General features: G+C 39.1%; 1 protein-coding gene across 10 annotated transcripts in view; it reads left to right on the top strand.

The window, feature by feature from the left end:
* Nucleotides 1–13859, top strand: part of MLF1 (myeloid leukemia factor 1) — a 55082-nt gene that overhangs the window by 28262 nt on the left and 12961 nt on the right. For 4 of the 10 annotated variants that reach the window (XR_007924586.2, XR_011388083.1, XM_008266393.4 and 1 more), the window contains exon 3: nt 13188–13232. The exons of the other annotated variants lie outside the window; for them this stretch is intronic. Coding sequence is in view for 2 of the 4 variants with exons in the window: in XM_008266393.4 (XP_008264615.1) it covers nt 13188–13232 (45 nt within the window). In the remaining 2 variants the exon portion in view is untranslated. The remainder of the gene's footprint in view (nt 1–13187; nt 13233–13859) is intronic. 10 annotated transcript variants of the gene reach the window in all.

Here is a 13859-nt window from a genome sequence, read left to right as displayed (position 1 = left end):
TTTATGACAAACCCACTACCAGCATCCTATTGAATGGGGAAAGTTAGAAGCATTTCCACTGAGATCCAGAACCAGACAAGGATGCCCACTGTCACCATGGCTATTCAATATAGTCCTGGAAGTTTTAGCCAGAGCCATTAGGCAAGCAAAAGAAATCAAAAGGGATACAAATTGGGAAGGAGGAAGTCAGACCATCCTTGTTTGCAGATGACGTGATTCCATATATAGAGGATCCAAAAGGATCTACTAAGAGACTATTGGAACTCATGGAAGAGTTTAGTAAAGTAGCAGGATGTAAAATCAACACAGAAAGATCAACAGCCTTTGTATGCCACAGCTGAGAAAGAACTTCTAAGATCAATCCCATTCACAATAGTTACAAAAAAATCAAATACCTTGGAATGAATTTAGCCAAAAATGTCAAAGATCTCTATGATGTATATTACAAAACATTAAATAAAGAAATAGAAGATGACACCAAAAAATGGAAAAACTTCCATGTTCATAGATTGGAAGAATCAATATCATCAAAATGTCCATTCTACCAAAAGGAATTTATAGATTCAGTGCAATACCAATCAAAATACAAAGGACATTCTTCTCAGATATAGAAAAAATGATGCTGAAATTCATATGGAAACACAGGAGACCCCTAATAGCTAAAGCAATCTTATATGATGAAAACAAAGCCAGATATATCACCATTACCAGATTTCAAGACATACCAGAGGGCAGTTATAATCAAAACAGCCTAGTACTGGCACAAAAACAGATGGATAGACCAATGGAACAGAAATAGAAATGCCAGAAATCAATCCATGCATCTATAGCCAACTTATCTTGGATTAAAGAGCTAAAATCAATCACTATAGTCAGGACAGTCTCTTCAACAAATGGTACTGGGAAAACTGGATGTCTGCATGCAGAAGTATGAAGCAAGACCCCCTACCTTACACCTTACACAAAAATCCACTCAAAATGCATTAAAGACTTAATCTATGACCTGATACCATCAAATTATTAGAGAACCTTGGGGAAACCCTGCAAGACATTGGCATAGGCAAAGAGTTATTAGAAAAGACCCCAGAGGCACAGGCAATCAAAACCAAAACTGACAAATGTGATTACAGCAAATTGAGAAGCTTCTGAACTGCAAAAGAAACACTCAGCAAAGTGAAGAGGCAACTGGCAGAATGGGAGAAATTATTTGCAAACTATGCAACTGATAAGGGATTTATAACCAGAATATATAAAGAGATCGAAAAACTCAACAACAAAACAAAAAACCCAGTTAAAAAAAATGGACAAAGGACTTAAACAGGCATTTTTCAAAAGAGGAAATCCAAATATCCAACAAACACATGAAAAAATACTCAGGATCACTAGCCATTAGTGAAATGCACATCAAAACCACAACAAGGTTTCACCTCACCCTGGTTAGAATGGCTTTCAAATCAACAAATGACAAGTGGCTGGCTAGGATGTGGGGAAAAGAGTACCCTAATCCACTGTTGATGGGAATGTAAACTGGTAAAGCCACTATGGAAGTCAGTATAGCAATTCATCAGAAATCTCAGTATAGACCTACCATATGACCCAGCCATCCCACTCCTCAGAATTTACCCAAGGGAAATGAAATCAACAAATAAAAGAGTTATTTGTACCCCCATGTTTATTGCAGTTCAATTCACAATAGCTAAGATATGTAATCAACACAAATGCCCATCAACTGAAGATTGGATAAAGAAGTTCTGGGATACTACACAGCAGTTAAAAAAATGAATTCCTGGCTGGCGCCGTGGCTCACTAGACTAATCTTCTACCTGCAGCGCCAGCACCCTGGTTTTAATCCTGGTTGGGGTGCCAGATTCTGTCCTAGTTGCTCCTCTTCCAGTCCAGCTCTCTGCTGTGGCCTGGGAAGGCAGTGGAGGATGGCCCAAGTGTTTGGGCCCTGCACCCGGATGGGAGACCAGGAGGAAGCACCTGGCTCCCGGCTCAGATCAGCTCATTGCGCTGGCCGTAGCGGCCATTTGGGAGGTGAACCAATGGAAGGAAGACCTTTCTCTCTGTCTCTCTCACTGTCTAACTCTGTTGGTCAAAAAAAAAAAAAAAATGAATTCCTGTCATTTGCAGCAAAATGGATGAAACTGGACAACATCATACTTATTGAAATAAGCCCAGTCCCAAAAGGACAAATACCAAATGTTCTCCTTGATCTGTGATAACTAATAGAACACCTAAAAGGTTATTTATAGAGGTGAAATTAATGATTTGAAATGCTATGGCTTTGAACAGCCCTTGTCTTGACAGTTGAAGAACAGTTTTTTTTTTTTTCCATAAAATTTGTTGAACTCTTTACTTAGTATAGAGTTAATTGTATGTATATAATCATATGTGTTAATCATATGGAAAAATGGATCTTTCAAAAAAATAAGATTGGGACTAGAAGAGGGAAGAGGAAGAAGTATGGGAGGGCAAGTACAGTGGGAAGAATCATTATATTCCTGAAGTTGTATTTATGAAATAATAAATAAATAGTTACACATTCAGATACACATATTTGAATGTATATATACATATATAATATAACTATGTTCATTATTTTTAATATTATTTATATATTATATATATTTATATACATAAATTGGGGGAAGGCACTTGGCATGCCTGTATCACATATGTAGTGCCCAGGATACAACCATGCCTCTTCCAATACAGCTTCCTACTACTGTGCCTGGGAGGCAGCAAATAATGGCTCAAGTTCTTGGGTTTCTGCCATCCATGTGAGAGACATGGATGGAGCTCTTGGCTCCTGGCTTCTGAGTGGTCCTGCCCTGGCTATTGTGAGCACTGAGGAGTGAACCATTAGGCAGAAAGTCTCTGTCTTTCCCTCTTTCTCTGTCATTCTGACTTTCAAATAAATAAATAAAACTTAAAGGAAAATGTAACCTCAAGTAACCTGATGTTGATCAATCAGGTTTTTTCTTTTGTTCTGTTGCCTTATTCCCACATCACAAAACTCACTGTTTTGTTACCTCCCAGTGGGAACTCTCGCTCTATTTTATAGAATGGAAACTGCCTTGATTCATGACTTAGAAATAAAAATCAATCAGATCTATAACTAAAAAAATGTACAATTAAAATGTAGATATTTGGAACTCAGTACACACTGAATTGTTCAATTATGAAACTTCTAGAATCTTTGAAAAAAACTTCAGATTTTCTGTTTGCAATAAATTTAAACAGAGCAAAATATTCAGATCTGCCTTGAAAGTTTGATGAATAGAATTACATTTACCATTTACAAGGAAAATAATCTTCATGTTCTTTTTTAAAAAATATTTATTTTATTTATTTGAAAGATAGAGTTCCAGAGAGAGGTAGAGACAAAGAGAGAGGTCTTCCACTGGTTCACTCCCCCAGATGGCCGCAATGGCCAGAGCTGCGCTGATCCCAAGCCAGGAGCCAGGAGCTTCTTCTGCATCTCCCACGTGGGTGCAGAGGCCCAAGGACTTGGGCCGTCTTCTGCTGATTTCCCAGGCCATAGCAGAGAGCTGGATCAGAAGAGGACCAGCTGGGACTAGAACCTGTGCCCATATGTGATACTGGCGCTTAAGGCCAGGGCTTTAACCCGCTGTGCCACAGTGCAGGCCCTTCATGTTCTTTCTATACATGTGTGTACTTGAACAAATTAGTGGAAAACTGGAATTAAAAGTAGCACCAAAAATTTGAAATATATGCATTTTTTGGAATATGCATTTTCCATGAACTCTTTGAAGTACCCTCATATATTTACAAGCACCATGTTCAAATTCCAATTTGTTTTCTTTGAAGTAGTGAATAGTTGGTAACATATATATTATTTCTATTTTCATGGCTTATCAGTTTACATTAAAGATTAAAATTAGTATTAAGGAACAATTATCACAGAGGGCAAGAAAATAAGTTTGATGTCCTGAAATTTTATTTCATGTGAATATTAAAAATTTTGAGTATCTGCTATAACTACAGCAAGGAAAGAATAGGTCTAAATATAGCTTTTTGTACTTATACACATAAATGGGGTGTTCTTACCTTTTATGAAAGAAGCAAGAAGTGGAGGTTTTGTTCCTTTACTGGTAAGCATAGAAAAGAGATATTACAATTCAACTGAAAATTTCTTACTGAAGGTGCCAATATGCACATCACCTATAACTATACTGGCCTACCTTTGGAAGCAGAAGTAAATGTTTCTTTTCTAAGCACTTGTGTTTAAAGCATTGAATGTTTTAACAAGAGCTGGAATAAATATTAATCAAAGAAATAGATAAATTTCTATGAAACTGTACTTTGTAAGATTCACAATTTGTAACTGTTTTCATTTTAGTATACTTTGCATTATATTTGTCTTGCCAAAGTGACTTTTAAACAGGTGTTGGGGGTGGGGAAGAAGACACACAGTTGAAATAATATTGTTGCATAAATACAATGATTAAATAAGAAAAGTCAAGTAGGGAAACAATTATAAATATAAAGGAATGCCCATAGCAACATTTGAATGAAAAACTAAAGTAATTCTTGTTGTAGATGAACTGCTATGAAAAATTACCTTAGACTGAGTAGCTTCTGGGGACTGGGAAGTCCAAGGTTGTCATGCTGGCGAATTCACTCCGTGGTGAGGGTTTGCTCTCTCATTTGTAGATGGTGCCATTTTGCTGTGTCCTCACACAGAAAGACAGAGCAAACAGGCTCCCTCAGGCCTCTTTTGTAAATCACTAATCCCATTTATGAGGACTCTGTCTCATGATTAAGCACCTTTGAAGCTCCTATCTCTTGTTACTATTGGGCTGAGAATTAGGTTTTAACTTAGGAGAACAAAAATGTTCCAGATACATGCTGTTCAGCATGGTGGCCACTGGCCACATAGTTTATGGAAGACTTGTAATATGCCTCATACTCATCAAAAACAAAAGTAAACAAATGGAAAAGCTTCTGCATGCACAGTCAAGGAAACAGTTAACAAAGTAGAGAAGCAATCCACAGAATGTGAAAAAAAAACCATTATCAAGTAAGGGGTTAATGTCCAAAATCTATAAGGAACTCAATTCAATGACAAGATATTATATAACCCAATTAAAAACCAGACCAATTCCTGAGCAGACATTTCTCTAAAGAAGATATACAAATGGCCAACAGGTACATGAAAAAGTACTCAGCATCACTAATCATTAGGGAAATGCAAATTAAAACTATGAGATATCACCTCACATCTGTTAGAATATTTTTTAAAAGATGCTATTTATTTGAGAGGTAGAATTACAGAGGGAGGGAAAGACAGAAAGAAAGGTGTTCAATCTGCAAGTTCACTCTCCAAATGGCCACAATAGCCAGAGCTGGGCTAATCTGAAGCCAGGAGTCAGGAGCTTCTTCCAGATTTCCCACGCAGGTACAGGGTCTCGAGCACTTGGGCCATATTCTACTGCTTTCCCAGGCCATAGCAGAGAGACGTATTGGAAGAGGAGCAGCTGGGATATGAACCGGCACCTATATGGGATACCAATGCTGCTGTCAGAGGCTTGGCCTACTGCACCACAGGGCCGGCCCCAGAATTTTTTTTTTTTTTTTAAGATTGTTTATTTGAAAGGAAGAGTTACAGAGAGAGGGAAAGATAGAGATATCTTCTATCCACTGGGTCACTCCCCAGATGGCTGCAACGTCCAAAACTGGGCCAGGCTGAAGTCAGGAGCCTGGAACTCCATCTGTGTCTTCCACATGGGTGGCAGATACCCAAGCACTTGAGCCATCTTCTGCTGTTTTCCTAGATTTATTAGCAGGAGCTGTATGGGTGGAGCAACTGGCTCTCATATAGGATGGCAGCATCACAGGTGGCGGCTTTACCTGCTGTACCACAACTCCTGGCCTCTAGATTGGTGTTTTTTAATATAAAATGTTACAGACCCACACACATATGCATACACCATAGAGAACAGGTCATGCCAGGCAAAAGCTGAGTGCTTGGAACTCAATCCAGGTTTGCCAAATGGGTGGCAGTAGCCAAATCACTTGAGCCATCACTGCGACCTTCTGGGGTTTATATTAGAAGGAAAATGGAAATAGGAGCCAGAGCCAGGCACTCCAATGTAAAATGCTGATGGTCTAACTGATGTCAACCTTTAGGCCAAATGCCAGCCCATAAAATTAATTTTAAATACTTCCATATGGCTAGTGGCTACCTTAATGGACAGTGTTATGACAGGCATTTAAATAGACTCCCAAGCATTTAGCTTTTTTTAAGCAATAGGAAGTAAAGAGCATTTATCACCTGTATATGTACCTGTCATCTTATTTCTTATTTAATAATCATCTCTTTAAACATTTCCCAAAGAAGCACTCCAGTATGCATACACCTATTATATGGAAATAAATGGTAGGGCAGGCGTTTGGTCTAGCAGTTGAGGTGATCATGTTCCATATCAGAGTGCCTGGGTTCAATTGGCTCTGCTTCTGACAACAGCTTCTGTTGCATTTCTGTTCCTTTCTGCATTCAGCAATGCAGACCCTGGGATGCAGTGGTCATGGCTGAAGTGATTGGGTTCCTGATACCCAAGAGGGAGACCTGGATTGAGTTCCTGGCTCCTGGCTTTGGCCCCTGTGGGAGGTTATTGAGGGCATTTTGGGAGTGAACCAGCAAATGAGAGCTCTCTGTCTCTCAAATAAATAAAAATAAATTCTAAAAAAGTAAATGGTAACTTTTACTATATCAGATCTAGATTAATTCTCTTCATGAAACCTTAAACATAAGTCTCATAGTTTTTAAAATAATAATATGGTGGCCGGTGCTGTGGCTCACTTGGTTAATCCTCCGCCTGCGGCACCAACATCCCATATGGGCGCTGGGTTCTAGTCCCGGCTGCTCCTCTTCCAGACCAGCTCTCTGCTGTGGTCCAGGAGGGCAGTGGAGGATGGCCCGAGTCCTTGGGCCCCTGCACCCGCACGGGAGACCAGGAGGAAGCACCAGGCTCCTGGCTTCGTATTGGCGCAGCGCTGGCCGTGGCGGCCATTTGGGGGGTGAACCAACAGAAGGAAAACCTGTCTCTCTCACTGTCTAACTCTACCTGTCAAATAAATAAATAAACAAATAAATAAAGTAGTAATATTGCCTCTCATATTTAAAATCAAGTTTTAGTATACATTTCTTTATTACGTTGTTATCAACTGTCTTAGAATGCTAACACCAATGAATTTTTTTTTCTCTTGTTGAAACTATTTTTTATAGAAAGCTTTTATTTAATAAACATAAATTTAATAAGTACAACTTTTAGATTATAGCGGTTCTTCCCCCCAAACCTGCCCTCCCACTCCCAAGTCATCTCACCTCCTACTCCCTCTCCCATCCCATTCTTAAGATTCATTTTTAATTACCTTTATATACAGAAAATCAACTCTATACTAAGTAAAGGTTTCAACAGTTTGCACCCACACAGACATGCAAAGTATAAAGTACTGTTTGAAGACTAGTTTTACTGTTAATTCTCATAGTACAGCACATTAAGGACAGAGGTCCTACATGGGGAGCAAGTGCACAGTGACTCCTGTTGTTGATTTACTCTTGTTGAAACTTTTAAAGCCTTTTGCTAACCAAGAGCAGAGCATTGCTCTAGGGCAATACTAATTTTTAAAATGCAGAATTTCATCTTACAGCAGATTTTAAAGCAAAAATTAAAAAATTAAAATTAATAAATGCATTTTTCTGTACATTTATAATTTATACTGGGAAATATGGCTTTCCTTTTTTCCCTGGGATATGATATGTTTGACCAGCTTATATCCAAACATAAAGAACATAAATCATACCAAACCTAGTTAATTGAAAGGAAGCAAAACAAGCAACAACAGAAAACCATGTCCCAACCTGACTTTTCTAATAGTGTTTTTTGACTAGATGGGACAAAAAGAAACTGACTGCAGAAAATGGAAAAGGCTATTGCTGCTAAGTTTAAAACTAGAGTCAAGAACACAGTAGTCTTTTTGAGCATAACTCTCTTCAAGTCTACTTGAACTTCTAATAAAAATTTAAAATGAAGTTTTTTCCTGTTCTTGTAATGTTTTAAAATGAGTGTTTTGCTTAAGGAGTGAGCCAGTGTGCTGAGGCTTTTAAGCATAGTGGATGAAAAATCCTAATTTCACATTAGATGCCTTGATACTTTTTTCTTTATTTTTGGCCAATTTTTGTACACTTGTCATCTTTATCAGCCATATTATGAAGGAAAACAGAGACTTGTGCTAGAAGTAGAGCATTAACTGTGCCATATCTGTGTGTGTATTAATTAGCATTTTCTTCTGTATGTGATTTCTTATATTGCTAAGTCAGTTCATTTTGTAAGGCTTAGTTTTGTTTGACGCTGGATAGTTTAATCTGTGTATTTGTTTCAGGAGGCACCTTACAACTCAAGATATGGTATTTAGACTGAGTCATGATGGCAGAGTCAACCTCAAATCTGTTCTAAATGAGAATTCTGTTGGTCCATCCAACACACTTTGTAGACTACTGTTCTAGATACACAGTATAAGTATGTATTATCTGATATAAAATTTAATATAAACAATGTTTTCTCAACTTACACAGGAAAAAAATTATTGCTGAATGAGAAGACTATATTGATTAATAAATAATTAATACTTAATCTATAATATTTATAATTATAGATGATAGTATCATCTATAATAAATAAGACTATTTTGAGTGGTATACTTTATTTAAAAATCTCATGGAAGGACCAGCATGTGGCATGGTTGGTTAAGCCACTGCCTGCAACACTGACATCTCATGAGTGCCACTAGTTCAAACCCCAGCTGCACAACTTCAGAACCAGCCCCCTGCTAAAGCCACCTGGGAAAGTAGATGGCCCAAGTACCTAGGCCCCTGCCCACCCCTGTGGGAGACCTGGATGGAGTTCCAGGCTCCTGGCTTCAACTTGGCCCAGCCCTGGTCGTTACAACTATTTGAGGTGTAGAACAGCAGATAGAAGTTTGATGTCTCTGTCTGTCCTTCTCTCTCTCCCTGTAACTCCACTTTTCAAATAAATAAATTAAATCTTTAGCAAAAAATTTGTGGAAAATAAATGTAAAAATAAGGTTTTATTGGTGTTCAAAACTTTTGAGGTTCTATAAATAGGTTTTTGCATTTACGTGAGCTTTCGAAAGATCCTACATCTTCATGGATTGCAAAATTTCTTGCACCAAGATAAACTTACCTTTTAATAATTTTTTCTTTAGTTTTTAAAGTCTACATTTTATTCAGATTTCCCTAATTTCTACCAAATGCCCCTTTTTTCTGGTACAGAATCCCATCCAGAATACCACATTATCTTTGGTTGTCACATCTCCTTAATGTTCCTCTTTGCTGTGACAGCTGCTCAGACTTTCCTTCTTCTTTGTGATGTTTATAGTTTGGAAGAGTACTGGGCAGGTGTTTTGTAGAATTTTCATCCATTGGGTTGTGTGATACTTTTCCATGAACTCACTGGGGTTATGGGTTTGGGGGTGGGGTGCCTCACAGAGATAAAGTGCCATTTTCATTACCAGGGGACATGCTATCAGTATGACCTTTCACTGATGATATCCTCCATCAGCTGGTTGAACTGACAGTTGTCAAGTTTCTCCCTGCCCCCTTCAATATATTCTTTGGAAGGAAGTCCCTGTGCACAATAAGATGAGGTATCTTCATAAACATTTGGAGTTCTTCTGCCTGGGAGATTTGCCTATTCTCTCCCATTTGTTTATTTGATAATCTATTTCTATCACTAGGGGCGCATGGATATTTATTATCTACTTTGGGTTGTAATCCAATACTACTTTATTTTGTTGCTCAAATTTTTCCAGCACCGATAAACAATTAACTTAAATTCATGATTATGCCACATCTCATAGATAGCTTTGGAGACTAGTGGCTTCTTCAATGGCTCCTCTCTCTAACATACCACCCATTACTGTCATTTTTTTTAGCACTTTTTTTTTGTGGCACAATATACTCCAAGCCCATCTTTTTTATTTCCTGCTCAAGTCCTAGAATCAGTCTGTCATTCTCAGGAGTTCTGATTCCTTTTATTGCCTAAGATCTAGGCACTGAGTATGTTCCCATTCTAATTATTCTTTGGCCACATAACTGCTGACAAGGATGTTTCATGTTGACTGCCCTGATGAGAACGGGTGTGGGGAGCAACTCGGACTAGACTGTTACTGGAATTAAGACTTATTCTATGCATCTGCTCTCCCACGATATAGCGCTGGGAGAGGAGTAAAAACAGCTTGTACACAGCTGCCTCTCACTAACTTGACAAGCTGCAGGAGCTGCTCCTGACTGGAGGAGAGCAGTGTACTCGGCGTGTGGGTAGCAGAGTTGGGATTGGTGGAAGAGGACTATAAAGGAGGAGAGAGACAACATGCACCAGGAACATCTGTCTGAAGGAACACCTGTGCAGCCCCCGAGAGAGCCGGCCGGCGGTGTGCCGCTCCCCCGCGGAAGTGGGGAAAGTGGCAGGGGGAACCGCCCTTCCACGGAGGTGGAAGGGACGGTAGCCAACCCGGGAAGGACCAGCAGCAAACCCGGGGAGGGCCGAGCAGACAAAAGAACAGCTCAGGGTTTAGTGTCCTTCCTCCGTGAAGAGGGGGAGCGACAAACGGGCATTTCAGCAGAAGTGCTCAGCTGTAGAAAATAGGAATCCCTTAAATTACTTTGTCTTGCAAAAACAGGTGAGTCTAAGCATTAAAAAACCCCACAAATTATTTTCATTATAAACTAACTAAGACAAACCAGTATGTTTGCAGTATTATATACCAATCCCACATAGTTACAGAACTGCAGAAGGATCCTTGGAATAACAAAGTCATTTGTTTGGCATTGTCAGAGAGAATATTGATAGTTTCTTCACCTTTGCCACGTAACAGGTACTGCATGGTACGCTCCTGAAATTCATCCATGGTACTGAAGATATCCTCATGCCTGGCTATTACATGATGACAATTCTTACACAGATGATCATAGATATTCTCCATCTTCCACTTTCAAGCATAACATCCCACTTCCTACACACTATTCAGCAAGAAAGATCCATCCTCCAGACAAGTGTTACCCGAATGCAATATTTCTTCTGTACACATCAGGACACCAGTAACAGGGAATGTCCTCCACTGCTTCCTACCTTTAGTAATTGTCTACAAATGTATTCTTCTTCTTAGTCTTTGTCTTATTATAATTATCATTTAAACAAGAGGCAAGGCAATAAGGAGACAAACACACACACAGAAAGAGAGGGATGGGGGAGGGAGAGAGAGAACCATTATCTGCTGGTTCACTCCCCAGGTACACTCAAGGGACAGGGTGGAGGCTGAAGCTAGGAGCTGGGAATTCAATCCAGGTCTCCCATGTGAGTGACAGAAACCCAGTTACTTGGGTCATTACTACTGCCTCTCAGAATCTGCATTGTCAGGAAGCTGTAGTTATGAGGTGTAGCTAAGAATTGAACCCACGTATTCTAATGTGAGACATAGGCATTCAAACTAGCATCTTTTTTTTTTTTTTTTAAGATTGTTTAGTTATTTGAAAGGCAGTGTTCTAGAAAGTGAGAGAGAGAGAGAGAAGTCTTCCATCTTCTGGTTCACTCTCCAGATGGTTATCCGAATAGCCAGAGCTGGGCCAATCCAAAGCCAGAAGCCAGGAGCTTCTTCCAGATATAGGGGCTCAAGCACTTGGGCCATCCTCCATTACTTTCCCAGGTACATTAACAGGGAACCAGATTGGAAGTGGAGCAGCTGAGACTCAAACTGGCACCCATATGGGATGGTGGTGACAAAGGTAGTGGCTTTACCCGCTATGCCTAGTGCCAGCCCCCCAAATTAGCATCTTAACTACTAAACTGAAAACCCACTTTGTCACTCCCCCATTCGCGGAGGAACGACACCGGACCCTGCGCTGTTCTTTTTGCCCGGCCCTTTCCCAGGTTTGCTGCCGTTCCTCCACTCGCGGAGGAACAACGCTGTCCCGGGTTAGCTGCCAGCACCCCCCCCCCCGCCCCGCCCCTGCGGAGGAGTGGCACACCGCCGGCCGGCTCTCTCAGGGGCTGCTCAGATGTTCCTAGTGCATGCTGGCTCTCTCCTCCTTTATAGTCCTCTTCCACCAATCCGTGCTCTGCTGCCCACACGCTGAGCACGCTGTCCTCCTCCAATCAGGAGCAGGATCAGCTCCTGCAGCTTATCAGTCAAATTGGCAAGGCAGCTGTGTAGAAGCTGTTTGCTCTCTCAGCGCCATATTGTGGGAGATCAGATGCATAGAATTAGTCCTAGTTCCAGTAATTCAGTCTAGTCTCAGTTGCTCCCCATACCACTTCTCTATGAACTTTTTGAAGTACCCTTGTGTGTGTGTATATATATATATATATACCTTTGACTCAGAAATTCAAATTGTATTTTCAATGTTTCAAACTTCTAAGTAGTGAAAGTTAAATTTGTATACATCTAAATATTTATTCATCTGTACTTGTTGAGGAATATAATATATTACACATTAATTTTGATTATTTCATCTATTATACTTAGCATTATTTTTCCTTAGGAAGACTCTAAATGTGTTGAAATCTCTGTATATGACCCTTTCTGAAGCCTGTATTAATTTCTTATTCCATGAACTGGTCGTTAGGAGCTATTAAAATTTTGTCTGGTATCTCTACTAATCTTTGGGAATTTTATTAATGTAGATTAAAAATGTTTAATTGTTTACAGGCAAGAGTAACCAATCTTTTAAAAATATGGATAGTTGAGCAAAGGAAAGATGATTTATTCATTGTGCCTTATGTTTTAATTGATTTGGGGATGAATTTGCATTTCCTTTGATAAATGTTTATCTTAATCCATGGCAAATACTTTTCCTTTCAACTGCTTTTAATAAATATTAGAGTAGTCATATTTTCAAGTGATATAAGGCCTCCCTATTTGCCTGCCAGGCTCCTGTCAGGCTCTACGTTGAATAATAAGCAGATAATTTTAAAAATATATATTGAGTCAGTTTTGACTAAAAGATTCTTGAATTTTGGTTGCCCTGAGCTGTGTGGTTATGCAGTACATTCCTTTGTTCTTTTTCTGTGGAGTGTTTCTTTTTCAGGATTATTATATAATAAATATATTACAAAATTAATTGGATATTATTTTTCTAGGCAATGAGTTGTTCTCTTCTGCCATTCAGCAGGTTTTGTGGTATGGTTCGTATCATGAGACAAAACCATTTTCTGAAAAATATTTATTTGTCATTAACTCAAGCAGACTGAATTGGCATGCAGCTCACTAACTTTCATAATGGCTTTTTGGTATTTGTACTGAACACATTTTTCATGTATTAAATTTATCTTAGAGTTTTAAAATGTGTTTTCTGAAGTAAATCACATCAACATAAATAAATCTGTCTTCAAAAATAGAAAATATATTTTAATAAATTAATATTTGCTTGATTTACAAAAGGGATCCCCATAGTTGTATTTGAATATTTGGGACTTCCTCATGCTTATGATGACTTTCCAAAAGCAGAAAGAGCTCCAAACTGTAGATGGACAGGCTCAACAGCTGGTGGTCAGATTGACTGCCCTTCTCTGTTTTTTGCCAGTGTGCCTGTGCTTCATTTCCATGACCATATACAAGTATGGCTACTGCAATCTGCATTTCTCCCACTCCTGGTTTTTTGGACTTTGATTTTGTGTCTGTGATACCAGTTTTCAAAACACCAACAGCATCCTGGGTAGCAGAGAATAACATGAACTATTTGTTATCTACACTATAACTTTGTTATACTATAGCACAACATTTGTTATCTGCACTGTCATGAATTTTCTTTG

This window comes from Oryctolagus cuniculus, chromosome 4 (assembly GCF_964237555.1).
Source record: "Oryctolagus cuniculus chromosome 4, mOryCun1.1, whole genome shotgun sequence".
In the NCBI taxonomy this organism is placed as follows: Eukaryota; Metazoa; Chordata; class Mammalia; order Lagomorpha; family Leporidae; genus Oryctolagus; species Oryctolagus cuniculus.
The sequence above is the reverse complement of the archived record's forward strand: the minus strand, read 5'-3'. Positions and strand labels throughout refer to the sequence as shown.